This window comes from Sarcophilus harrisii, chromosome 5, assembly GCF_902635505.1.
Source record: "Sarcophilus harrisii chromosome 5, mSarHar1.11, whole genome shotgun sequence".
Lineage (NCBI taxonomy): Eukaryota > Metazoa > Chordata > Mammalia > Dasyuromorphia > Dasyuridae > Sarcophilus > Sarcophilus harrisii.
Genome location: NC_045430.1, coordinates 688,080 through 715,683, shown reverse-complemented (window position 1 = coordinate 715,683; position 27,604 = coordinate 688,080). Strand labels below are relative to the sequence as shown.

Sequence of the window (27,604 nt, the reverse complement as noted above, 5' to 3'; positions counted from 1 at the left end):
AATGAAAGTGGCTGGTGACCCAGTTGTATTTAACCCTGGATGGCTTACCAAGCCTTTCTCCAAGAGGCAGAGAGTGCATAAATCATTGCACTCGTCACGGGGAGGAGGAAAAGGAGACTCCAGCAGGCTCCCTGTTTTGTTCATAATGACTGGACCTCTAAATCAGGACGTTCGATTACAGATCCAGGACTTTGCCTAGGAAGCTAAGCTGCCTCTCATTCTATAAGTTCAAGACATGATTATACTGTGGACTAAAGTGCAGAGGTGCTCAGCCTCTGCTGATCACCTAGAAACACCAGGAGGCTACCTTTTCATTTTATTGTGAACATTAGAATCCTTAGGAGAGAGAGAGACCGAGAGAGAGAAAGAGAGAGAGAGGGAGAGACAGAGACAGAGAGAGAGAGAGACAGACAGAGAGACAGAGAGAGAACAACAACAACAACAAAGAGGCTTTTATTAGAAACTCTGAGGTTTCCTTATATTCATTTTGGTTTTGGAATAGACAGATAAGCAGACAGGTTGATAGAAAGATAGATGAATGGATATGTTTTGTATTTATCAAGATAATAACCAAATTGCCATTTGTTGGCATCCCCTCATGCATGTTTTTCTGTCCATTGAGAAATATTTCACTAATATTCTTTTAGAAATTGTTTTGTATCTCTGTCACAATGGTTAGAAAGATAGCCCAGCAATATTATGAAATGGCCCCAGAAACAGTGGCAAAATGGTGAGAAAAAGATGAGAATAAAACAAGAAACATCCTGAACAAGACCATTTTGTTTTTGAAACTTCTGGTTTCAAGGAAGCACTCCATCAAGCGGTCCTTGATGCTACTGGTCCTACACACAGTCTAGTCTCTGAAAACAAGGAAGAAACCAGATTCCTGAAGGCTTTCACTGATGCTGCCCAAAACCCCAACTCGAAGGTCATATTGTTGCTTTCACTCCACTTGGAGCCAACATTGACCTTGTTCTTGGCTAGTGGTCATGGGGAAAGTCATCTCATTTCTCTTTGTTCTCTGGCCCACTTGAGGGACATTTCTTGGATTCCTCCCTGGGACTCATTATGGAATGCATTCTGTCTTTACATGAATATCCTAAAATTTACTAGTCCTTTACTAGAGACCACAATGTGTCTTTGAATTTTTTAGTTTTGCAAATGTAGATATTTTTTTTTTTCATTCAAAAATGCCCTTGGTCAACTCTGGGTCAAGATACAATTATTTTTATTTTTTATCATATGATATCTTTACTTATATATATTAAGTAATATTTTATATAATATCCAATTATTTTTCAAAATGCTCATTTCAATTCTGAGCTCCAGTAAGGAGTGCATTGATGTGCCTCTTTTCATATAGTATCCCTTTTGATCTCCTCCCTTCATCTTTCAACCATCTTTCCTTATTTCATATCTGATATAAAAGAAGTTGATGCATTTTTATTAGTACATTTGTATTGGCATATTTTGTTTTTATATCATTTGTATTTTCCTCTTATCTTTCCCCCTCTACTTTCCCAGGCACTCCATGAGGCTAATATTTTAAAAAGTATATCAAGGATTAAAATTTTGGCTGGGAGGAAACTTGATAGAAGTAAATAAGAAATAGGAGAAACTAGATGGCATCACTTGCCTTGATCTTTATGAAAGAGGACGTTCTGAAAATTTTTATTCCTGAACATGACTGAAATAAACTAGGGCATATATTATGGTTTCATCTTCCTGGAAATACTTGTAAAATGTGTACTATAGTTGTTACTGCTTTCATTTTTGCAAATGGGAAAAGTGATACTCAAAAAAGGGTAGGTGACTTGCTCTTGGTCACATGGCTAGTCCAAAGCCTTTCAATAATTAAATTCTTTCAAGTATTTAAAGTACAGTATAATATTCAATATACCACACTGCCTCTCAATTCCAAGGTCCCCAAAATCACCAGGCTTTCAGGTAGTTAGTCGGTCTTTGTGGGAAAAGTTTGGGGACCTGAAGTTTTAGAAATAAAAATTCCATGGTAGGGTGTCATATCATGATTATGGTTGAGAGCAGAAGAAGAGAACAGAGGTCAAATAAGTTACTGAATAGAAGCACCATTTGAAGGCTGTACTCAGGATTTTTCCTTGTCTCAATCTGAAATTCACAATGCTTTTTGAAAGCAGGAATTGCTCTTCCTAGAGCTCACCAAGGATGGAGATGGAAAAACTCTGGAAATGGAAGGGGGAAAAAAGATAGTAAAAGGGACCTCAAAGTATCATAGAATTTGTGCTGAATTTCCTGTGAATTCTCTAGTGATTCGAGCCTGTGTTTATTGCAGGAGAGTCTAATTTGGAGTTGAGGCTGGCCAATGGGAGCAGCAGATGTGCTGGGATAGTGGAGGTGAAATTCCAGGGTCAGTGGGGTTTAGTGTGCAATGATGGCTGGGGAAAAAATGAGATTTCTGTGGTCTGCAAGCAACTGGGATGTCCATCTACCTTCATCATCCCTGGATGGAAGAATATGACTGTTGCACCTGCACCTTTCTGGATGGCTGGTGTTTTCTGTGATGGGAGTGAATCTACACTTTGGGACTGCAGACACAATGGTTGGAGGGAGCATGATTGCTCTCAAAGTCAAGATGCCCAAGTGACCTGCACAAGTAAGTCTCACTTATACTTTCTCAAAATCTCCAAGGAGAAATCTCTTAAAAACTGAATTTTGGGAATTAGGGCTAGAATTAGAATTAGCTTTCAGAAACTGAGTGAGTGGGAGTAGGGATAGTTCCTGAAGGAGTTCTGTCTCCTGAGGGTCTTTCTTTCAAGCACACTGGGCACACTGGACTCCAAGCTTGTCCCAGATGGTTGGCACCCTTGGTTACACTGAGGTTTTTAAAATCCTGGATCCAGCAAGGAGTCCTGAGTGGCAGGTACTGCTCTACCCCTCCCATCCCATCTTTCTGCCCTTTTCCAGGGTTACAGCTGGGGAGAGTGGGATGAAGCTTCCCTCTGCAGCTTGGCAGTTTAAGGTGTGAGTACCATGGAGGCTGACCCACTAGGTTCCTCCTAGCCTTCCTAATTCCTACTACCCTCCAGGACAGACTTGGGTAAGGTCTTTGCTCTACTCTCATGCTATAGGAAGAGTTGATGAGCAGAAATTTCCCCAAGTCAGCCAGGCCTTACCAGGAGTGACCAGAGCTCCTGACAGGAATACCTCTCAAATGGGCAGGGAGACTTTCTCCTAGATTGGACTAGTACAAAACTGATATTTGGTGCTTGGGGATGGCCTTGTTGGCCTTTTTCCTATCTTCTGCCCCTGTGTCTGGGTGAGTGAGGGGCATAAGGCCCTCTCAGATTAGCTAGGCCACCTAACCCCGTCCCCTCGAGAGTTGGGCTGCCATTCCCTGCAGAGTTTTTGTCTTTATTGCTGCCTGGTGGCGATTAGCTCCCTGCTTGATCCATCTGGAGGACCTGTTTTATCTTGCCTGGACCCTGGCTCATGAATTCAGCAAAGATTTCCTTAACCCTTCAGGGCTAGTGATTTGTGGCTGAGGAGACACCAAGCACCCCATCCCTGGGTTCTCTACCTAGAGGATTCCCTTCAAGACAGGGAGCTCTCATTGAACTGGAGGTAGACTGGACTCTGGTCTGATGTGATGTCTGGTCTTTTCTAGGCCATGCTTGGGGGCTCATTTCCCTTGGGGAACCTGGTTCTTCCCCCTCCCTTCCAAGCCATCCCAGAAACAAGAGTTTCTTCAAGTAGCTCAGTAACCATCTTTTTTCTGGGTGCACCTCCTCAGGGCGATGAGAGCACGGAGTGGAATTCTCATTCTCTGCTTCTTCAGGTGGTCTCACCTTTGCTCAAGACTGCTCAATTCCTGTTCTTGTGACTTAGGTCCTCAAGGTCTGGCAACCACCGTGAGCACATTCCATCCCTGATATCTTTGGCCCGGCAAGGTGGTGCAAATGGTCTTTCACTTCAGGAATTTTGGGGTCCAACTTCGTCTGCCTCTCTTCTTTGGGGAGACATCTCACTGTCTGTTCAATGCCTGCTTTTCCATCTGTGCTGTGTGTGTGATTCTGTTTGTTGAGATCTTATTTCCAATTTTTTTGGGGGGGGAACCTCTGGGAGTTTCTTGCTATTTCATGATCTATACAGAAGTCTCAGAAGTCTCAATTTCATTAGATAATCTTAGTTCCCTTGTCTTCATAGTGGCCAGCTTTCTTGTAGATCATGTAATCTCACATCCTTTTTTGTTCTTATTTATTTATTCATTCATTCCTTTATTTTTTAAATCACATTTAGCAGTTTTTTTAAAAACTATTTTTTAAATCACATTTAGCAGTGTCCATCAATTTTCTACACTAGAAGAAGATGAAAGGGATAGTTAACAGCCAATTACAGTCAGGATGATAAAATATCTTGAGAAATATTTTTGTGAGAGATTCAAACAAGGAATGATATCTCCAAGAGGTCATTCTGTGTAACTCTTTAATTTTATATATGAAGAAATTAAGATTAGGTTATGTTGTGTGACTTGTTGTCCAAAGGCAAACTAGCAGTAAATGGCAGGGCCAAAATTTCCATGCAAGTCATTTGGCTGTACATTTGGTGCAATTAGAATCTGGCCTTTTCTCTCCTCACAGTTCTATGAATAGCCTTAAATAGTTCAAGTTCTGGGTTTATGAATAGCCGAGTGTGACTATACCCCCATTATTAGCTGATATCAATGAGCTAGCCAGACTTGGTTTAATTTGAGAGACAAGTATTTACTAAGGTAACATAGTAAAAACTGTTTTTTAAATAACAAAAGAATTATTTCTTTTTAATATACATTGTTTTATGAATCATATTGAGAGAGAAAAATCAGAACAAAAGGGAAAAACCATGAAAAAGGGGGAAAAAACAGAAAAAAGAAGTGAACATAGCATGTGTTGATTTATATTCAGTCTCCATAGTTCTTTTTCTGGATGCAGATAGTGTTTTCCATGCAAAGTCTATTGGGATTTCCTTGGAAGTAAGAACTCTTCCCCGACCCGGAGGCAACTGGGGTTAAATGACTTGCCCAGGTCCCAGAGTTGGGAAGTATTAATTGTCTGAAGGTGGATTTGAACTCAGGTTCTCCTGACTTCAGGGCCCGCACTTATATGCACTGCGCCATCTAGCTGCCTCCGGAAGCAAGAACTCTTAAGATGAATAAACCCCTCAAAAGTTTGTGACATTTTTCCCCACAAGTACTCAGAGAATTTGAAAAGTGGGTTCAAGTTTAGAAGTCTTGTACATTGCCAAAACTTTTCTCACTTTGCAGAATCTCCCTGAGTTTCCACTAAAGCAGGTGCAGCTTTGTTCAGTGCTCACTGTGGAGACTTCAGGCTATTATGAGTCTGGTCTATCCTTAGCTCCCGATGCAGAAATCAGCCAATGCTTTGGCTGGTTTACTCCTGGACTACTGGGTTCCAAATAGAGCATGGGCCAACTCATCTAATAATCTCAGTCCAGTTCCTATGGAGCTTCATTCCAGTCCTTTGTATTTACTGCACTAAAATATACCTTTTCTTGAGTACTTTGCTGATGAAATGAAGTAAAATTAACTATCTGGCATCTATATGGCACTTTAAGGTTTGCAAAGCACTTTACATGTATGATTTCATTTGCTCTTCCCATGAATTATTGGATGTGGGTGCTATTATGACTCCCATTTTATATTAGGAGAAACTGAAACAGGGATTGCTAGGAGATAAAGTGGATAGAATACTAGACCTGGAGTCGGGAAGACTTCTCTTCCTGAGTTCAAATATGACCTCAGAAACTCATTAGTTGTATGACCAGGAGAGTCACTTTTCCTGTTTGCTTCGTCTGTCAAAATAAATTAGAGAAGGAAATGATAAATCATTCTAGTATCCTTGCCAGGAAAACACCAAATGGGGTCACAAATAGTTGTATGTAACTAGAACAACTAGACAACAACTAGAAGAATGTAGTCTCTAATACCCCTCTTCTTTCCCACCAATCCCAGTGCTACCATTGTAGAAGTGAATGAAGTCTCCACAAGATGGGTAACTACTTCGTCATATTTTGTGTTTGCCAAGGTCAAAAAAAGTCTTATCAACTGTCTACCTTTCTAATAGCAAGCTCAAATTTTCATACTTAATCAGACTGGTTATCAGACATTGGGCAAAATCTGTAACTGATACCACATTTAAGCCTTTTTCAAATAAGGAGGAGAGAGCCAAAGCTACTTCTGGTGGTTATATTTTTCCTTTATCAGTTTGTATATAATATTCTAGGGTGAATTAATTTATCAACACCTTTGTAACAGTTTGGTAGATGAAATTAAGTTTTACAAATGGGGAATAAATCAAGAAAGTGGAATTCTCTCTGAAGAATGTCAGATATATTTACTTCAATAGGTTACCATGAACATCCAGAAGACAATAGGAATGCCTGATGTTCATGTGGAACACATGGGCATGTGCAGGTGGAGAAAAACACAAGCAGTTTCTGAAGTGCAGACACCAATTTCTCCTTTAACTTTTTATTCAATGGTAACTATGTGCCAAGTGCTCTCAATTAAAAAGAAAGCTCCATTGGTATTCAAGGATTTTTTAAATCTTCTTAGAGAGAGAGATATCAATTACTAATTTTGAAGGCAGTAGCAGTGATGATTCTCGATGATGGAGACTGATTTTTGTAGTGGATTTTAAAGTTTCAACAAGGCTTCACATATATTGATTGTCTCATTGGATCTTTACAGCATCCTTATGAGGTAGTTCCTGCAATTATTATAATTCAAATTTTACAGAAGAGGAAACTGAGGCTCAAAATTATTTAAAGACTTGTCCAGGATCACAAAACTGATAAATACTAGAAGAAGAATTCAGACTCAAGCTTTTCATTGACCAGAGTCCAAAGGTCTTTCCACTGGACTCCCAAATTATTTCCCATAAACACAGCCACATGGCTGTTCAGATTCTTTCTAAGCTTCATCTTTTGTGATTCCATTTCCCTTTTCACTTCCCTTCCCAGTTCTCTCTGTAAGTGGGCACATATCCTAAACACCTTAGGAAACAATCTCAGTGTAATTTCTTTTCTGATTATATCTTTTCCTTTGTTACAGGTGAAGAAGAGCTGGAACTGAGATTAGCAGATGGGTCTAATCGCTGTGAAGGCAGAGTGGAGATAAAAATCAAAGAACAATGGGGGACTGTGTGTGATGATAGTTGGGGCAAAACGGAGGCTTCCATAGTGTGTAGACAGCTGGGATGTGGATCAGTTCTTCATTTCCTTGGGGATGCTAAAAATGGATCTGGACCCATTTGGTTTGATGACGTTTCTTGCAATGGTAATGAATCAGCTCTCTGGAACTGCCGACACAATGGATGGGGGGAACATAATTGTCATCATGACGAGGATGTATCTGTTCTCTGCTCAAGTAAGTTTTGGATCCCAAATAGAAATTCCTTTATGCACACCATCATGCCCGCAAACAGCAATCTCTGGACTCTGACATGTATGGTTTTGACCTCTGAAGCATTCTTACTTCTTTCAAGTGTGATAAAATCCTGAAAGTCTGTCAATTCATGCAATGATTTTTTTTTTTCCATTCCAGAATATACTTAACTTTGCTGGGTAGGTTACACATCTCCAGTTCTTTTGTACTTTGATATATGGTGTTACAAGAGTTTGTGGTCTTTTAGTGTAGCAGCTGCTAGATCTTGTGTAATTTTAATTGTGATTTTGCCACATTTGAATTTATTTTTCTTGTTGCTCATAATATTTCTTCTTAATCTGAGGATTTTGAAATTTGGTTATATTATTCCTATAAGTTTTAATCTTGAAACTGTTTCAGGTGCTGATCAATGGATTTTTTTCTATTCTTACTTTCCCCTCTTGTTCTAACAATTCAGGACAGTTTACTTTAATTATTTCTTGTAATATTGTATCAAGATTCCTTTTCTTAATCTGTTTTTTGATTTTCTTCTTGATGTTTTCCAGATGGGCTGTTTTTCTCATGAGATGTTTCACATTTTTAAAAATTTTTTTCATATTTTTTATTTTGTTTTATTATTTCTTGGTGTCCTATGTGACAATTCACTACCTTTTGCACAATTCTAGTTTTCAAGGAGTGGTTTTCATATTAACGATGATTTTTTTTTAGTTGGTAAACTTACTTTTTATAATGTTCTTGGTTTTCTTAGATTCTTCTTATTTTTTGTCTATTTCCCCCTCACTTTCTATTCTTTAATATTTAAAGTCCTTTAAAAGTTCTTCCAATGTCTCTTTTTTGAGCAGGTGACCAGACTTTTTAAGATAAGAGAAATTTTTTTTTTTTTGCTTCAGGAGCCTCTCCTGAAAAGGAACCTCCGTCTTCTCTATTTCTATAGTAGCTGTCTATAATTGGGTTCTTTCTCCTTTGATTGTTCATTTTCATTTTTATTTTTAGTAGTTTTTAAAAAAATTATAATAACCTCTAGGGTGTGAGGGATAATCACTACATTCAGATCATTTTTACTGTTATTTTTTGAGCTTTGTCCAGGACTCAACCTCAGCAGTTCTTTTCCCTTCGAAGTCACAGATATGGTCCTAAGCATACTATGTTGGAAATGTTCTTGTTCCCTTAGGACTTTCTGGTGACTGTCTGGCTTCCCTCAGAAGCCGCGTTCAATCTTCATCAGCTCAGTCATGTGAAATCCATCCCTTCCCCCTCTCCCCATCCAATCTATGAGGTGAGAATTCCTGTGTCTGAGGCTGAGACTACCTCCCAACCCATCTGTCCCCAGGTCTCATTTGTTTCAGCAAAGATAGCCTAGCTGAACCTCCATCCTGGGGATCTTTTCTTGGCTTTTTTTTTTTTTTTTTTTTTGGTTATTGTTATTTTGGTTTGGTTTTTCAATTGTTCCTGGAGAAATACTGCTCTATTCCCAACTCTTGATTATTTTGGCTACTTTATGTTCATCCTCAGGCTCCATTTCATCTTGTTTGTGGAGGAAATCTGGAGAGCTTGGAATTTTCTGATCGACTCTATTATCTTCCCAGAATTCCCAAGATCTAAGTCTAATGAGGGGGACAACAATATGCAAGCAACTATACCTATAAAATTTATGGACCAAAGAAAATGGAGATAATTTTAGAGGGAAAGTATATGTATTAAGGAGAAACAAAATTGGGCTTTTATCTTCACTTGGAATCAGTGAAAAGCTACTAGATTTTATTAAATAGAGGTGGCATAGTCAGATATATACTTTAGGAGGATCAATTTAATAGCTGAGTGGAGGATGGAGTGGAGAAAGACTTAATACAGGAAGATCAACCAGCAGGCTACGGTAACAGAACAAATATGAGGTAATAAGTTCCAGGAGCAGAAGAGAGAATGGGCATTTACAAATGATATCATGAAAGTAGGAAAAACAAAATTTGATAATGAATTGGATATGGGGAGAAGAGAGTTGAGGTTGATATCTAAGGTGTGAGCCTGGGTGATGGAAGGATGGTGGTATCCTCCACATTAATACAGAAATTACAGAGGTAAAGATTGTTGTGGGGGAGATGATGAGTTCATTTATGGACCCTGTTGAGTTTAAGATACCTATGGGATATGTAGTTCAAAATGTCTAATAGGCTATAATAGATATATGATTAGAAATCACAGGGCAGTGGTTAGGGCTAGACACACAAATCTGAGAGTTATCTGCAAAAAAGGTGATAACTGAAATCAACTAATGAGATCACCAAGTGAAATTGTATAGAGAAAGAAGAAAAGAGAACACAAGACAGAACCTTAGGGGATCCTACAAGAAGATGTAGCTAAGGAGATTAAGGAGTAGTCATGCTAAACTAGATAACCATTGTGTCTATCAATTCCACTGACTTAGCACCTTGTAAGAATCCTTTGTTTCAAGTTCAGAGTTCTGGCCCATAACAACTATTCTCTTTTCTGTTCCATGAATAAGTCATTCTATTTTTCAGTTCCAGGCATTTTCATAAATATGGTTTCTTCTTAAATCAGGGAGAGCAAAAAAAAAAGACAAAGAAAACTATAGATCAATTTCTCTAAAATTGTTCAGATTCTTAAGCTGAGGATCACGTCCCCATATAGGGTATTTAAAAATTTTTTTTAGATTTTTTATTATTATAGCTTTTTATCGACAAAACATATGCATAGGTAATTTTTCAACATTGACCCTTGCAAAAACTTCTGTTCCAACTTTTCCCCTTCTTCCCGCCACCCCTCCCCTAGATGGCAGGTAGTCCCATACACATTAATTATGTTAAAGTATATGTTAAATACAATCATATAAGGTATAGTAACTGATTGTGGGGGTAATGAATTTGTGATTTACTTTCAGTAAATATTTGATTTATATAACTAGTTTATCTACACACATACATATATACATGTTTATGTTTATATATGTGTGTGTGTATGTGCATATACATACATACACCTGAGGTCATATAAAAATTTCTCTAGGAAAAAGGATGGTTAATGGAAAAAATTTTTAAAATCCTGCTGTAATGAATATTAGTGCAAAAATTAATAAAATGATAACAAGAAAACTATAGAAATATATCACAAAGATTATATAAGATGATCAGATAGGATTTATATAAGAATTGTAGGATTGACTTAATATCAAGAAAACTTCACATAGAAATTGATCATATCAATAACAGAAATTACATGATTATAATGTTTTATGCAGAAAAAGCTTTTGACAAAATTAAAAAAAAACATTCCAATTAAAATTATCAGAAAACATAGAAATAAATGATGCTTTTAAAAAATGATAAATAGTTATCTATCTGAAACCAAAAACAAATATTTTCTTTAATGGGGATAAACTAGAAATCCTCCCAGGACTATCCTGGGTGAAGTAAGGGTGTCCACTTTTTGACGTCCAATATTTGATGTTGTACCAGAAATGCCAGCAATAGAAATAAGATAAGAAAAATAAAGTGAACTAGTTAGAATAGGCAATAAGGAAACAATACTATCCTTTTTGCCAATGCTATGATGATACATTTAGAAAACCCAAGATAATCAAATAAAAAAAAAAAAAACTAATCCAAACAATGAACAACTTTATCAAAGTTACAGAATCCAAGATAAACACAAATAAATTGTCAGCATGTCTGTATATAATCAAAAAAACCCAGAAAGAAGAGAAAGAAAAAAAGATTTCATTTAAAATAACTAGAAAACACTTTTCACACAAGTAAGATAGAGCTAAGCAGGTGACTCTCATGGGTAGACTGGGACAACATAATAAAATTGACAATACTACCTAAATTAATTTATTCAGTGTCATACCAATTAATTTCAAAAGAATTAGCACAATGCCTAACACATAGTAGATACTTAATAAATGTTTATTTGATAGAGCTAAAACCAAAACAAAACAAAATGCAAAAAGTATCTGAAAGCACAAAAGGTCACAAATATCAAGAGAAGTGATGAAAAAAAATTGTGTAAGAAGGTGGCCTAACCATACCAGATGTCAAACAGTACTATAAAGTGGTAATCATCAAAACAATCTGGGATTAGCTAAGAAACAGAGTGGTGGATCAATGGAAAAGAGTAGCTCCACAAAACAGTAGTAAATGACCATAGTAATATAGTGTTTGATAAACCCAAAGAACCAAGATTTAGGGGCAAGAACCCCATATTTGACAAAATTGCTAGAAAACTAGTATGGCAGAAGTGAACCATAGACTAACATCTCATGAATGTTGTAGGTAGAAGGTGTGGTAACAATGGGTATGAATTTAAAGACAGTTTAAAATGTTTTTAAATTAATTATTTAAACTAAATTCATTAAATTTATTTTAACTAATTAATTAATTAATATGAATTTAAAGATATTTTTAAAATTTAAATTTATTGATGCCTTTGTTTTAATATCATAATCTTTTCTTTTTTCCTCTCCACTTCATTTTTAATATTTTTATTTCCTCTAGTTACATGTAAAACAATTTGTTTTTTTTAAATTTTGAGTTCCATATTCTCTCTCTTCCTCTCCATCTCTCCACTCCTTCATTAAGAAGGCATATGTGAAGTTATACAAAACACTTTCATAAAAGCTTTATTGTGAAAGAAAACATAGATTTCCCCTCCAAAAAGAAAAAGAAAAAAACCCTCAAGAAAAATAAAGTGAAAAAATTTAAAAAGAGTATGCTTCAATCTGTATTAAGACAAAATCAATTTTTTTGGAACGGATAGCATTTTTCATCACAAGTCCTTCAAAGTAGTTCTGAATCACTGTATTGCTGATAATAGCAAAGTCATTTTAATCATTCCACAGCTTTGCTGTTTACTTTTCTGGAGTTCATGGAGAACTTTCCAGGTTTTTCTGAGAGGATCCTGTTCATCATTCCCTATAAAACAGTAATATTCCATCATAATCATATACCACAATTTATTCAGCATTTCCCCAATTGATGGGCATACCCTCAATTTCCAATTCTTTGCCCTGAGAAGAGAGTTGCTATAAATATTTTTGTATGCATAGGTAAAAGGTGATATTATTAACAAATTAGGGGAACATGCATATTCAGATTTAGGTCTCTGCCCTAATTTAAAATGTGTCTATTTCTAGCTAATTCCTGGATTCTTGCATTCCTGCTTCCCCCCATGAACTGAATATATAGAATAGTCCTTACAGTAGAGTAAAATTCTGTTTCTTTCATGTTCCATAGCTAATTTACCTTCCTAACTGAGTCATTCACCACTTTTCAGTCCTCTATTACAAAATACTGCAAAATGTGCTCCCATAAATACTATTTTCTACAAAAGCCTTTTTTGGGACTTTTTATAATGAACATACTCCATTATGTCCTGAATAGTGAACTCTTTTGAGTCAAAGAATATGAACTTAGTAGTCACTTTCTTTGCATAATTCTTTGCTTTTCAGACTGGTTAGATCAATTCACAAATCTTGCAGTAGTTCATTACTATTTCCACAACTCCTCCAATGTGGATGAATCCTATATTTTTATCATTTTTGTCGATATTTGTTTACTAGGTTACTCTTACAATTAGTGATATGGGATATTCTTCCATATTCACAATTCTTTTGAAGATTGTTTTTCTATATTTCTCATTCATTTATCGGCCATCTATTTGAATATATAAGTATCCATCTAAATGTATGTATATCCATATGTGTTGTTAATTCCTTTTATTTCTTGGCCATCAGAACTTAGTCAATGACATGTGATATAAAAAATTCCCCCAACTGATACTGCACCTTCCAATTAGCATTAGATTTCATTCATGGAAAAGCTTAATTTCATGTAATTGAATCTGTTTATTATGTCTTTCAAAATCTCCTCTATCCCTTTTTTTCATTAATAATTCTATACCTACCTAAAATTATATAAGGTAATTTTTTTCCTATTTATTCTGATTTTTATCACTTAAAACTAAAAGTGCATCCAAATCACTCCAAATACTTTGTACATATTTGTATGTGTACATTTTTTCTCATATACCCATTTTCTTGAAAGGACAATTTTATTTTTTTTATTTGTAAGCCCAGAGACTAGCATTGTTCCTGAAACATTGTTAAAAAAAACAACAACCTAATATTTGTTTATTAATTGATTAGATATGTATCCATTTGGAACTTGTGTGTGTATGTGTGTGTGTGTGCGTGCCAAACTCTATTCCTATTTTCCCAAACATTCTTATTAAGGGGGAATTTTTTTCCCAAGTTTTTTTTACATGTTTCTTTATTGAACACTGAGCTAATGAGGTCACTTGTTTCTGATCAAGGCATATTTTTATCTATGGCAGGATTCTATTAATATTGGAATTCTTTACCAGGGTCTATGAATTTGGTTTTATAAGTATTTTGATAATTATTTAAATATAGTGGGTTTCTTTTATGATGCTATTATTTTATTTTATATATTTAAAACATAATTCTAAAAAGAATGTCGTTACTTTCAGTATGACCAGGAGGTCCATGACACAAAGATGCTTAGGAATTTCTGCTTTATCAACACCCATATTTCCATATAACAGATTTGTGACCAGTGAAAATGAAATATAGTCTAGAACAAGGAGATTGATTCATAGGAGAAAGTTGCTGAGAACAGAGGCATGATATTCAGAGACTCCAGGACAAGTCTTTCCTTGGCTTTTGGCCTTACTCATATGATGATGTAGCCTTCCATTGTACTTTGGTGAAAGACTACTCAAAAACTATAAATCAGGGATTCAAAGGCTAACTAATTTTGCCTTACTCCTGTGCTTTTCACCTGGCTCTTCTCTTTTACTCAGGTCCCTCTCCTCAATAGAACGGTTCCATTCATTTCTGTCTCCAAATTTTCCCCATCATTGACATGTTTGTGCATTTCTGTTGCAGAGGGAGCAGAACTAGCCCTGAGACTGGGAAGTGGAATGAACACCTGTTCAGGGCGAGTGGAGGTGAGAGTAAATAACCAGTGGGGAACAGTCTGTGATGACAACTGGAACAAGAATGCTGGGGCTGTGGTGTGCAGGCAGGCAGGATGCCCTTCTGCATTTAGTGTCCTGATAAAAGTTAATGCTAGTGATGACATTGAAAACATTTGGTTTGATGATGTTTCCTGCAATGGGAATGAGTCAGCTCTATGGGATTGCAAACACAGAGGATGGAAAAAACATGACTGTGAACACTCTGAGGATGCTGGAGTGTTATGTTCAGGTAAGGCCTCAGATCAGGGGTACATCACAGAAGGAAGGTGAGCTGTTTGGGCAAATAATTTGTTGGGAGATGATTTATTCTTTCTCATATTAAGGAAGGAGAGAAGGAAGGAAGAGAGGGAGGGAGGAATGAAGAAAGGGAGGGAGGGACAAAGGAAAGAAAGAAGGGAGGGAGGAAAGAAGGAAGGAAGGGAGAGGGGGGAGGGAGGAAGAAAGGTGAAAAAGAAGGAAGGAAGGAAGGAAGAGAGAGAGGGAGGGAGGGAGAAAGGGAGGAAGGAGGGAGGGAAGGAAAGAAACAAAGAAGGAGGGAAGAAAGGATAGAAGGAAAGAAGGGAGGAGGGAAGGTAGGAAAGAAGGAGGGAAGGAAGGAAGAAAAAAGAAGGAAAGAGGGAAGGGAGGGAAGGAGAGAGGAAGGGAGGTAGAGAGAAAAGGAGGGAGGCAGAGAGGGAAGAAGGGAAGGAGGGAAAGAAGGGCTTAACAAATGTTTTTTTCCCCTTTTGGGATAGGAGGCCTGTCCCTAACCCACAAGCAGGTAATTCTTGCTAATGGTGGGATGATTTTGGCCATCAAATTCAGGATCAGGTACAGCTTGCCCATACTAATCAGGATTATAGAAGTAGAATTTGACCTATACATGTATCCCACAACCCAGGTATTTAATCTCCATTTATGAACAGATGAATAATTTTATGAATAGATGAATGCTGTGAAGAAATATGGAGAGACACTCAAGGAGTAAATCTCAAAGGAAACATAATTCCACAATTAATCCAAGTAGAGCTTCGGAGAAAAAAATGTTCTAACCACAAAAATTATGAAAGAAACAATAGGAGAAATTAAACAAGAAATAAAAAATGGAATGCTTAGGGAAAAAATAATAGAATAGGCTACTGATAGCACACTGAGAAATTTACCCAAATACTTAATGCCTTGAAAATTAGAATAGCCCAAACAATTAAAAACTTACTCAATAAAACCATAAACATTCAATCAAAATCAAAAAAGAGCAAAATATGATCAAGAAGTGACCTGTGAAACATGTCAAGTTGGGATAATCTAAGAGTTATCAGATCTCCTGAAAACCATGATGTTGGTGTTTTTTTTTTTTTTTTTCCAAAACACAGTCAGGTGATAAAAGTTCAGATCTTTTATTGTGTCCTTCAATATACCCGGGTTAGCTCAGAGGCCTATCTCTCCTCTTGGTTCTAAGAGCTCCGCCCAAATGTCTCCAAACCCAAAGGTTTGTCCTTCCGACTCCAGCCAGCACCAAGATGGAAGATGCAATGAATCTCTTGCCTCGAAGATAGGGCTTGTGGGTTTCCTCCCAGAGTGCTCCTCTCTGACCCAGGCAATGTTCCTAAGAAACTCTCTCCAGCTCTAAGAGCTTCCTGTATATATATGATCTCCCAAAGGTTAACTCCTCCTTCTGGAGAGAGAGGGATTCTGGGTTATCTCCCAGAGTGCTCTCTGGCCCTTCGGGAGGTGTGAATTCGGATATCTAGGCCCTGAAATCTGTGTGAACTCCATTGAGTAGTTAGATACTTATGAGCTTTCTAAAGGTGTGAACACAAGCATCATTTCTATCAGTTGTACTTAGTACCTTGTTTCAAGTTCTGGCCCAAAATATCTCCTTCTAAGATCAAATCAATCATATTGAACCATGCCAAATTAGGAAATTATTGACTCTATCAACTCCAATGGCTTAACAATTTGTAAAGATTCCAACACCATGATTAAAAAAAAAAAAAAAAACCTTGGATCACATATTTTAAGTTATCATAAATATCTTAAAACCTTCCCAGAATTCTTGGAATCAGAGGTCAAAATGAAAATAGTTTTCTATTTTCTTTAATTCTTTAATCCACTTATCTTCTGAAAGAAACCTCAAATGAAAATTTCTCAAAACACAATAGCCAAAATGCAGAGTTTTCAGGTCAAATTAAAAATAATAATAATAATAACATACAAAAAGAATTCAAGTATCAGTTTAAAATAACACAAGACTTAGTAGCTGCCATTGAAAATGAGAGCAGAATTTGGTATACTAAAGGCTTACAACTAAGAACAATTTATCTCACTAAACTGAGTAAATCCTTTAGGAAGAGAGACAGACTAATGAGACATGGAATTTTTAAGCATTTCTAATTAAAAGGTCAAAAATGAGTAGATTTAAAAAAATGAATATGTAGAAGCAAGAAACATCAAAAGGTATATCCAATTGTTTAGGTGAAAGACTTTATGTGGAGATGATTTTAATTCCATGTTACCTGGAGAATAAGAAACAAATGTCTTCTCAAAATCCTAATGTATTCAAGGGTCATAGAGCAAATTAATATGACAGAGAATCAGTGAGAGACTTTATTCTATTCCAAAGGTCTCAGATAAAGATAGACAATATGAGGGATAGGGGATTATCCTGGAGATGCAAAGGGGAGCAAGAGAAAGAGGCACCTGTAAGGAATAAATATGGAGGAAGGAGCTGGGCAGAGGAGATAGTCAGGAATCCCTTGAAATTCACCTTTATCTGAACCAAACAAAGGAATATTGAAACCAGCACACATAATCATCTACAGCTATAAAAGTTGAGGTATAGAAATGCATTAAACTCAGAAAAGAAAGAAGGGACAAGAAGAAGGGAGGAGAAAGGGGTTCAGTCATATGCAAAACGGGATTCATTGTCCTAGAAGTGAATGAAGGGGGATTAAAAGGAAAGGCATAAACATGACAATTGTATAAATATGTATAGAAGATTTGCTCATGTTTAACATATATTGTATTACTTGATATCTTCAGGAGGGTGGTGGGAGAAAGAAAAGGAGAAAAATTTGGAACACAAGGTTTTGCAAAAGTGAATGTTGAAAATTATCTTTACTTGTATTAAAAATAAAAGGCTATTATTTTAAAAGAAGGAAAGGTCTACTAGATAAAGAAAATAAACAAAAAACTGAGATTGAAGTGGGGAAACAAAAAAAGGAGGGAAGAAGGAAGAGAGGGAGGGAAAGAAGAAGGGAGAGAGAGGGAGGGAATGGGCCACTGAAGCCATAGAATAGCGAGAAAATTTACCCAAATACTGAATGCCTTGAAAATGGTTTGGTGTATTCTAATTCTCAAGGCATTCAGTATTTGGGTAAATTTTCTCCCTGTTCTATAGCAGGACAGAGGGAAAAGCCATTTCATTCATTTACAGATCATAAGTGTTGGGCAAACTTCTTCACTTTTACTTTTTATTTTTATTTATATGGCTAGGGGTGCCAGGGTTTTGCATATTTTGTAGGGACTGGTTTCCTCACAGTCATGGTATGTCTCATGGCTTGCTTATGCCTGAAATTGCTGTCCTTTTTCCAGACTCATCTGCCCTGGAGCTGAGGCTTCTTGGGGGAAGCAGCCAGTGTTCAGGGGTAGTGGAGGTAACAGTCGGTGAGGAGGTGGGAGTTGTGTGCAGAAGAAGCTGGTCACTGGATGAAGCCACCATGGTCTGCAGGCAGCTGGGTTGTGGAACAGCTGTCAGCATCGCCTTGGAGTACAATTTTGAAGACATGCCTGAGCACACCTGGATCACTGGAATTAAATGCTCTGGAAAAGAGGAATCTTTTTGGGATTGTGGGAATTGGGAATGGGGAAAGCTTTCCTGTCAGGAGGATGAAAAAGCTGCTGTCATCTGCTCAGGTGAGTTTTGATCACAGAAACCTTCCCCAGGGAAATCTGACTTCTAATATCTTCTATACATATTTATACAATTGTCATGTTTATGCCTTTCCTTTTAATCCCCCTTCATTCACCTCTCAGACAATGAATCTTGTTTTGAATATGACTGAACCCCTTTCTAAGAGGCTCAAGACCTCCACTGGCAAATGGGCAAGGATCCTCTCAGGACCTCAGCCGATTCCAGTCATCATGATTCTAAGCAACTCTGAATAATCTATGGACCTGCTTTCCCTCGATGCTGTACCTTGTTCTCCAGCCTATACCCACAGATAGTCAACTTCTTGACAGCTTCAGCAACAGAACCAGACTGAGCCCTAAATCTTACATACACAGAGGTGTTAGCCAGGTTGTGAGTTGTTAGGGGCCAAGAAGTCATTTAATAAAAGTGATGTGTGTGTTTTCCCAATAAGAATACAGGAAACATCAGCGCAGAGAAAAAGCAGGGGATTTGGGGGGAAGGGGTCACAACAACAAGAATTCTCTGCTAAGGAATGTAGCTCAAAGCTCTTCCTGAGAACTGCCTCAAGACTCCTTCCTGAATAGGAAACAAGTCATTTCTGTACTCCGGGTCCCAGGACAGTTCTAGTTCTAGTTATTTCAGACCCAATCAGGCGCAAATTGTGAAGCCTTGTCTTTTCTGGAGAGAACATTTTCCTAAGGAGACTTTTCTTCCTCTATATCCTACTCTTAACTTGTGGAGAAAGGAATTATATTTGTACTACTCTTTTGAATGGTTTAACAATTAGAAAGACTCAGCATCAATATTCAAGGCATGATCAATCCAGACCATGCTTCAGCCCTTGCCCCACTTAGCTTCCTTTCCTCCATTTTGCTCTATTTTCTGTTACCCAGAGAAATATATTTTGCCCATCCCCAGAAAGGGAGTACACAGACTTATACAAGACATAAGTATCAGGAGTCTTAGTAGAGACCCTTCCCCTCATTCACAGATGTACACATCCACTGTCAGTGGTAATGCCAGTGCCATCAACAAGGACATGCTTCATTTTCCAGTTAGTGATTCTAATGGATTTCTTTTCTGCACTCCTTCCTTCCTTCTTTTCTTCTTCCATCCCTTCCTTCCCTTCCTCTCTTCTTTCTTCCTTTCTTCCTTCTGTCATTTCTTTCTTTCTTTTTTCTATCTTTCTTTCTCTATCTATCTATTTATAATACACATTGCTTTGTGAATCACATTAGAAGAGAGAAATCAGAACAAAAGAGAAAAACCAGGAGAGAGGGGGAAAAAAAAAAAAACAGAAAAAAGAAGTAAACATAGCTTGTGCTGACTTACATCTAATCTCCATATTTCTTTTTCTGGATGTGGCTGGTATTTTCTATGCAAAGTCTATCTGGATTGCCTTGGATAATGAACCTCTTTTAGCTGTTTCAAACCTGATTCCATAAGTGCCAATAACATATGGATAGGACTGGTTTCATTTCATGCAATAATCATTGATCCTTAGGCATCGAGTTCTATGAGTGATGCAGACCTTTGGAATTCTTGGGTCAACAGTGCCTAGAAAATCGGAAGAAAATCAGGGATCAGGTGCTACATGAAGACTTGGGGAGTGACACTGACCTCATGATACCAGAAAAATACCTTCTATCTCTATTGGTCCTGAGCCTTAGTCAGAACAATTACTTAGGATAGTTCTGAGGCTCCAGTGAGATTTTACATATTGAGATCACTTGTCCAACTTCAAATGCTAATTAAATGCCCATTATTAAAACTAAAATTATTACCAATAATAATATTTAGACATTATAAATGTATAAACCAGCTATCACCAAAGGATAAAGCTGGTCACTTTATAATCAGGCAAGATGGTCAGTAAGTCCCACTTTGGATAAAGAGATAGACTTAGTCCCTCAAAACTCAAACCTACTGATCACTTTGACAATTGAAGAGTAGTAGATGGATCCCTTCAGAGATCACTGGATGGTGGCTGGGAGGCTAGATGTGAAGTAAAAAGGGGACTATGTTCATACATGACTGCAGATATTAAATAGCTGTGTGACTCAGAAAAGTCATTCCATTCCTCTCTATTCACCTTCCTGTAAAATGGCAGTCAAAATATATCTCATACTGCACAGGGTTGCCATGAAGATGGCGTTAGATGTTTTACTATGCAAACCAATGCTGACAATTATTATCACTATACTTGTTATAATTAAAATATGGGATGGAACCAGGCTATGGAGTTCCTTCAAATTTGGGAAAAAGAATTCATAAGCAAAGTGGTCTATTTTTATTTCTATTCTTCCATTCCAATGGATTTCTTGTGTTAGAAGCTCCATGTATGGCACAGTTGGTGTCAGTCTACAGAATAGCCAGCACCTTAAGGTCCCATGCCAAGTGTGCTCCCTGATTGTAGCATGGCTGGTGCTTGATGTGTGTGTGGACAAGAAATAGGCTTTCTAAGAAAGCTTCCTTCAGTGGAATGGCCAGGCTCTCGGAGGAATTGTTCCCAGGGGAGCAGCAGCTCCTGGGGAGGAGGAGAGGAGAGGACTTCCTGGTTGAAACCCGCTGGGCTTGGAAGATCAGGGTAGGGCTCAGGAAAAAGATGTGTGCTCTTTCCCAGCAACACAAGATGAGGTCTTTACTGGAGCTTTCTCATCTCACAGAACACATGCAGCCACGACTGAGTGGAGGAGATTTTCCCTGCTCTGGGAGAGTGGAAGTGAAGTACCAGGGCAGCTGGGTCTCGGTCTGCAGTCCTGATTTTCCTCTTCAGACTGCTAACGTGTTGTGCCGGGAGCTGCAGTGTGGCACCCTTGTCTCCATCCTCGATGGGGCGCACTTTGGAGAAGGAGATGGCCAGGTTCTGCCTGAAGAACTGCAGTGTGAAGGCAGTGAGAACCATATCACATTGTGTCCCACAAGCTCCGTTCATGGCAGGGAATGCAGCTTCAACAGAACCATTGGCATCATCTGTTCAAGTGAGAGTCAGAGAACAATTTGCCTGGCCCTCCCCCTTGCTTCCAGGGTCACAGGCTCTTCTCTAAGGTTCTATCTTCTTCCCAGGGTACAGAGATTTCCAGCTGGTGGATGGCAACTCCAGGTGTGAGGGGCGTGTTGAGATGCAAGTCCAAGGGGTCTGGGGAGCCCTCTGTGGCTCCCACTGGGATCTGACCAATGCCAATGTTCTCTGCAAGCAGCTTGACTGTGGAGTTGCTGTCTCAATACCCACAGGAGCGCATTTTGGGAAAGCCAGAGGCCCTGTATGGGGGCACAGATTTCATTGCTCAGGGACTGAACTCCACCTGGACAGTTGTCCAATGACTGCCTTGGGAGCCCCAATTTGTTCCTCCACAAACATTGCTTCCGTGAACTGCTCAGGTAAGAGAAGATAACCTTCCATTTAGGGAGACCTTTCCTTGAGAGCAGGGAAATCTGACAAGAAGGTTTGTAGTCACAGAGGTCCATGGGAGGGAGTGTCAAAACAAAGACAGTGTTATTCCCTTCCTTTCTGGGTCAATCAACATTTGGAGGGACCCCAGAGAGCAGGGATTTGTCTTTGGAGCTGGGTCTCTCTGTCTCTTTTTACACACACACACACACACACACACACACCACCTGATCTGTCTTCTCTTGCCTGGGCTGAGCTGATTTGTGTTTTCAGGAAACCAGTGGGATGCTCAATTCCAGTGCCAAAGTGCCCATCCTCAGTCACCGTTGTGTTCAGGTGAGAATTGCAAACAGCACCTGGAAACTCTTTTCAGTCTATGCCAGTGTAATCTAGATTCATAAGCATCGAGGTTCACAACCTCAAACTCTTTCCTTTGTCTACTCCCAGTCCCAATCCTCTTCACAGACAAACAGTTTCTGAGTCTTGCAGATTTTACTTTAGCTCCCTTCTGTCTTCTTTCCATTGTGGAGGACACCTCCTCAATTCAGGCTCATTTGTCACCTGTCATGTGGTCTCCAGCAGCTTTCTGTCTTTCTCCTCTCCAGCACATCCTTACACTCAGCTGCCCAAATCATCTTCCTAAGGCACAGACCTAACTCTTTTACTTCCCTGCTCAGAAATCCTGAATGGCTCCCAAAGGAGCCATTGGATTAAAAGACAAACTCCTCAGCTCTTTTCTTGAACTGCCAAGTCCTACTTACTATTTCTCATTTTCCTTCCTGTATCTTTCCCCTCTGGTCTCCATGCCTTTTCACAAGCTGGATCAAACCTGGAATGTTCTGCCTCATCACCTCCACTTCTTACAATTTTTAGCTTCCTTCAAAGCAAATTTCTCATATTACCTTGGACAGGATGCCTAATTTCTGACACCCCAACCTCAGTATTTGACTTATTGTCAGTTCACCTGCTCTGTTTCCCTCAGTAGAAGAGAAACTCCTTGAAGGCAGTTTTGTTTTCAACTTGTCTTCAGCATAAATGCACTATGATACAATGTCATCACTTAATAAAGACTTAGACTGGATTGCTTATTAACAGATATTTTTCCCTGTAGAGCTGAGAAATATAAACCTTGCAAATGGGGGAGATCGTTGTGCCGGAAGAGTTGAGGTTTACCATGCGGGTTCCTGGGGCACCATCTGTGACGACTCCTGGGATCTAAATGATGCCCATGTTGTGTGCAGACAGCTTGGCTGTGGAGTGGCCCTCAATGCCACCGTTAGCGCTCACTTTGGAGCAGGAACTGGACCCATCTGGCTGGATGATATGAACTGCTTTGGGAATGAATCCTCAGTGTGGCAATGTCCCTCAAAAGACTGGGGTCAGCATGAATGCAGGCACAAGGAAGACGCAGGAGTGCTCTGCTCAGGTCTGTTCTGAATATATCTACTGACTATCCAATTCAAGGGAGAAGGCCGGGGGGAGGATGAAGGCAAGTGAGGGACAATCACCTAAGAGAAGCTCTCGGGTGAGGTTAACATAGGGCTGACCAGATCAGGGCATCTTGAGCAATACAGAGATTTATTAGGATATGGCATTGCCTTATCTCTCCTGTAATGTACAGTGGCCCAAGATTGATGACTTTTGTCACAGAAGGATCAAACTTGAGAATTGTGCTTTTTATTTTTTATTTATTTATTATTATTATAACTTTTTATTGACAGAACCCATGCCAGGATAATTTTTTACAATATTATCCCTTGCACTCACTTCTGTTTCGATTTTTCCCCTCTCTCCCTACACCCCCTCCCCTAGATGGCAATATATATGTTGAATATGTTGTGGTATATCCTAGATACAATATATGTGTGCAGAACCAAACAGTTCTCTTGTTGCACAGGGAGAATTGGATTCAGAAGGTAAAAATAACCCGGGAAGAAAAACAGAAATGCAAACAGTTTACATTCATTTCCCAGTGTTTTTTCTTTGGGTGTAGCTGCTTCTGTCCATCATTGATCAATTGAAACTGAATTAGGTCTCTTTGTCAAAGAAATCCACGTCCATTAGAATACATCTTCATACAGTATCATTGTTGAAGTATATAATGATTTCCTGGTTCTGCTCATTTCAGTTAGCATCAGTTCATGTAAGTCTCTCCAAGCCTCTCTGTATTCATCCTGCTGGTCCTTTCTCGCAGAACAATAATATTCCATAACATTCATATACCACAATTTACCCAAGCATTCTCCAATTGATGGGCATCCATTCATTTTCCAGTTTCTGGCCACTACAAACAGGGCTGCCACAAACATTTTGGCACATACAGGTCCCTTTCCCTTCTTTAGTATTTCCTTGGGGTATAAGCCCAGTAGTAGCACTGCTGGGTCAAATATTAAGTGCTCTTGGATAGGCTGAGCAAATATAATAAAGATGGCTATACTCCCTAAACTAATCTATTTACTTAGTGCTATACCAATCAGACTTCCAAGAAAATATTTTAATGATCTAGAAAAAATAACAACAGAATTCATATGGAATAATAAAAGGTTGAAAATCTCAAGGGAATTAATGAAAAAAAAAATCAAATGAAGGTGGCCTACCTGTATCTGATCTAAAACTATATTATAAAGCAGCAGTAACCAAAACCATTTGGTATTGGCTAAGAAATAGATTAGTTGATCAGTGGAACAGGTTAGGTTCACAAGACAGTCTAATGTTTGACAAACCCAAAGATCCTAACTTTTGGGATAAGAATTCATTATTTGACAAAAACTGCTGGGATAACTGGAAATTAGTATGGCAGAAATTAGACATGGACCCACACTTAACACCATGTACCAAGATAAGATCAAAATGGGTCCATGATTTAGGCATAAAGAACGAGATTATAAATAAATTAGAGGAACATAAGATAGTTTATCTCTCAGACCTGTCGAGGAGGAAGAAATTGTGACCAAAGATGAACTAGAGACCATTATTCATCACAAAATAGAAAATTTTGATTACATCAAATTAAAAAGCTTTTGTACAAACAAAACTAATGCAAACAAGATTAGAAGGGAAGCAACAAACTGGGAAAACATCTTCATAGTTAAAGGTTCTAATAAAGGCCTCATTTCCAAAATATATAGAGAATTTACTCTAATTTATGAGAAACCAAGCCATTCTCCAATTGATAAATGGGCAAAGGATATGAACGGACAATTTTCAGATGATGAAATTGAAACTATTACCACTCATATGAAAGAGTGTTCAAAATCACGATTAATCAGAGAAATGCAAATTAAGACAACTCTGAGATACCACTACACACCTGTCAGATTGGCTAAGATGACAGGAAAAAATAACGACGAATGTTGGAGGGGATGTGGGAAAACTGGGACACTGATGCATTGTTGGTGGAGTTGTGAACGAATCCAACTATTCTGGAGAACAATCTGGAATTATACCCAAAAAGAGAATTGTGCTTTATAAAAGATACAGGACACCAAAGCATTTTTAAAGTTAAATTATTTTCCCACAATTATCCATAAAAACAATTTTTAACATTAGTTTTTCTTTAAAGTTTTGAGTTCCAAATTTACCTCTATTCTCTTACTTCTCCTGATATGGTAAGTAATCAGATATAGGTTTAATTATGTAAAACACTTCCATATTAGTCATTTTGTGCAAGAAAATCGATGAGATATATTTTTACCATGTTTAACATATATTGGATTACTTGCCATCTCAAGGAGGGGGTAGAAAGACGGGGGGGCAAAGCTGGAACATAAGGGTTTTCAAGGGCCAATGTTGAAAAATTATCCTTGCATATGTTTTGAAAATTAAAAGCTTCTAAAAAAAAGAAAAAGAAAACAGATGAAAAGGAAGAAAGGAAAGAAAAAAAGAAAGAGGAAAAATAATGTGCTCAATTTGCATTCAGAAAACATCAGTTCTTTGAAGGTGGATAGCATTTTGCATCATGAATCCTTTGAGATTGGCTTGGATCATTGTATTGCTGAGAACAACTAAGTCATACAATACTGCTGTTACTGTCTATGATGTTCTTCTCTTTTTTGCTCATTTCACTTTGTTTCAGTTTCTACATGGCTTTCCAAGATTTCCTGAAATCATCCTGCTTGTGATTTCTTATAGCACAACAATATTCCATTACAATCATATACCACAACTTGTTTAGTCTTTCTCTAATTAATAGACATCCCTTTGATTTCTAGTGCTTAATTACCACAAAAAGAATGGCTATAAATATTTTCATTCAAATAGGTCTTCCTTTTTAAAAAATCTCTTTGGGATACAGAAGTAGCAGTGGTATTTCTGGATCCAAGGGTATACTTGAGCATAGTTCCAAATTGCTCCCCAGAATTCTTGGATCAGTTCATAATTCTACCAACAGTACAATAATGTCCCAGTTTTCCCACATTCCCTCAAATGGTTCTTTTTTTTGGGGGGGGGACATCTTAGCTAATCTGATAGGTATGAGTTGGTACCTCAGCGTTGTATTAATTTGCATTTATCTAATCAATAGTGATTTAGAGCATTTTTATATGACCATAGATAGCTTTAATTTTTTCATCTGGATATCCTTTAACCGTCATTCACATCAAAACATTTTGGGACAAATATAAAATCATCACAGAATGAGTTAAGATGTGAATGGAATCATAGGGTGATTATGGTGATCCAACAGAGACAGAAAAAAGAAAGAGCTTTTGTTATTGTTCTTTAGTTGTTTTGTTTTGTTTTCCAAACAGGAAACCAGAGAAATTTACACATTCAAATTGTCTTTTCTAGTTGATGACTTCAGGATGTTCAAGCCCCAGCTAACTACTGCAGTGATGGAGCAACTTTATAGGAAAGGAGTCACAAGGGGTTAAGAATCACACAGCTTTTAGACCAACAACTATATCATGAGCACTGATTTAACCAAGTGAAAGACTCCAAACACTCCCAATGGATCTAGACTCCATCTACATTGGCATTCTCATTAGGAACGCAATCAGAAGACATAAAGGAAGCTGTAATAATATAGAAAGTCCATTCTATTTTAAGGGAATGGTCTGAATGATCTTTATCCAGGGCTAGGAAGTGAGAGGAATCATTATTTTATGAGATCTTTGGTCCTCAAGCAGATATGCAGGGCTCCAGTGTAAGCAAATTGACCACTGTAAAGTAACTCAAAGCTCTACACGCTAATAAATTGTAGAAGATAAAGTAGGAAAATCATATGACCAAATACCATATCCTGTCTTAACAATGTCAGCATAAACTTGAATATTTTACACTTTCATTAGAAGGTGGACATAGGGCTGGGCTTCAAAAGCTTTGTTGGAAAGTGCGGTCCTTGGTTCAATATAAAAATTGTTTATAGATTAGAAGGAGGCAAAAAGAAGTCACAGAGAGTCAGATACAATTGAAAAATGATTTAACATCATATGAAAAGTTAGGAATACTATTATAAAAGCTAATAATTCCTAATTAGGGAAATTCCTAACTTTAAGGCAGAACTTTGGCTCTCTAACATAATTTAATTTTGTGTTTATCCTAGCTAGCCTCTGCCCCCTTTTGTTACTGAGACTACACTTGGGATAAAGGAAATGTCTAAGTTGTTTTTTAAAAAGCAAGCAGAATATATTACAATATATAAAGAAGGGAACTGGAGGAGAGGAAAGTCTCTTCTGTGCTAAATATAAGTGGAGAGTAACCAATACCTTTGAAATGAAAACACACTTTTAAATGTTTTAATAACAACTTTTTCTCATCATTGCAATAGAACTATCACTTATGAGCTCTACAATTTAAGTACCTGTGAGGAAGGGACAGAGTGGGTGGACTTACTCAAATACTTGTAAGTGAGAATTGAAAATCCTTCCAGCAATGGATTTTGCCATTGTTT

General features: G+C 37.8%; 1 protein-coding gene across 4 annotated transcripts in view; it reads left to right on the top strand.

Annotated features, from left to right (window-relative positions):
* Positions 1-27,604, top strand: part of CD163 (CD163 molecule) — a 53,813-nt gene that overhangs the window by 3,617 nt on the left and 22,592 nt on the right. For 2 of the 4 annotated variants that reach the window (XM_031938871.1, XM_031938872.1), the window contains 9 exons: positions 2,312-2,632; positions 7,088-7,402; positions 14,340-14,660; positions 18,005-18,325; positions 20,990-21,304; positions 21,390-21,704; positions 21,988-22,050; positions 22,826-23,140; positions 26,503-26,580. In XM_031938871.1, the coding sequence (XP_031794731.1) occupies positions 2,312-2,632; positions 7,088-7,402; positions 14,340-14,660; positions 18,005-18,325; positions 20,990-21,304; positions 21,390-21,704; positions 21,988-22,050; positions 22,826-23,140; positions 26,503-26,580 (2,364 nt within the window). The remainder of the gene's footprint in view (positions 1-2,311; positions 2,633-7,087; positions 7,403-14,339; positions 14,661-18,004; positions 18,326-20,989; positions 21,305-21,389; positions 21,705-21,987; positions 22,051-22,825; positions 23,141-26,502; positions 26,581-27,604) is intronic. The other 2 variants (XM_012551721.3, XM_031938873.1) reach the window with 1 other exon arrangement.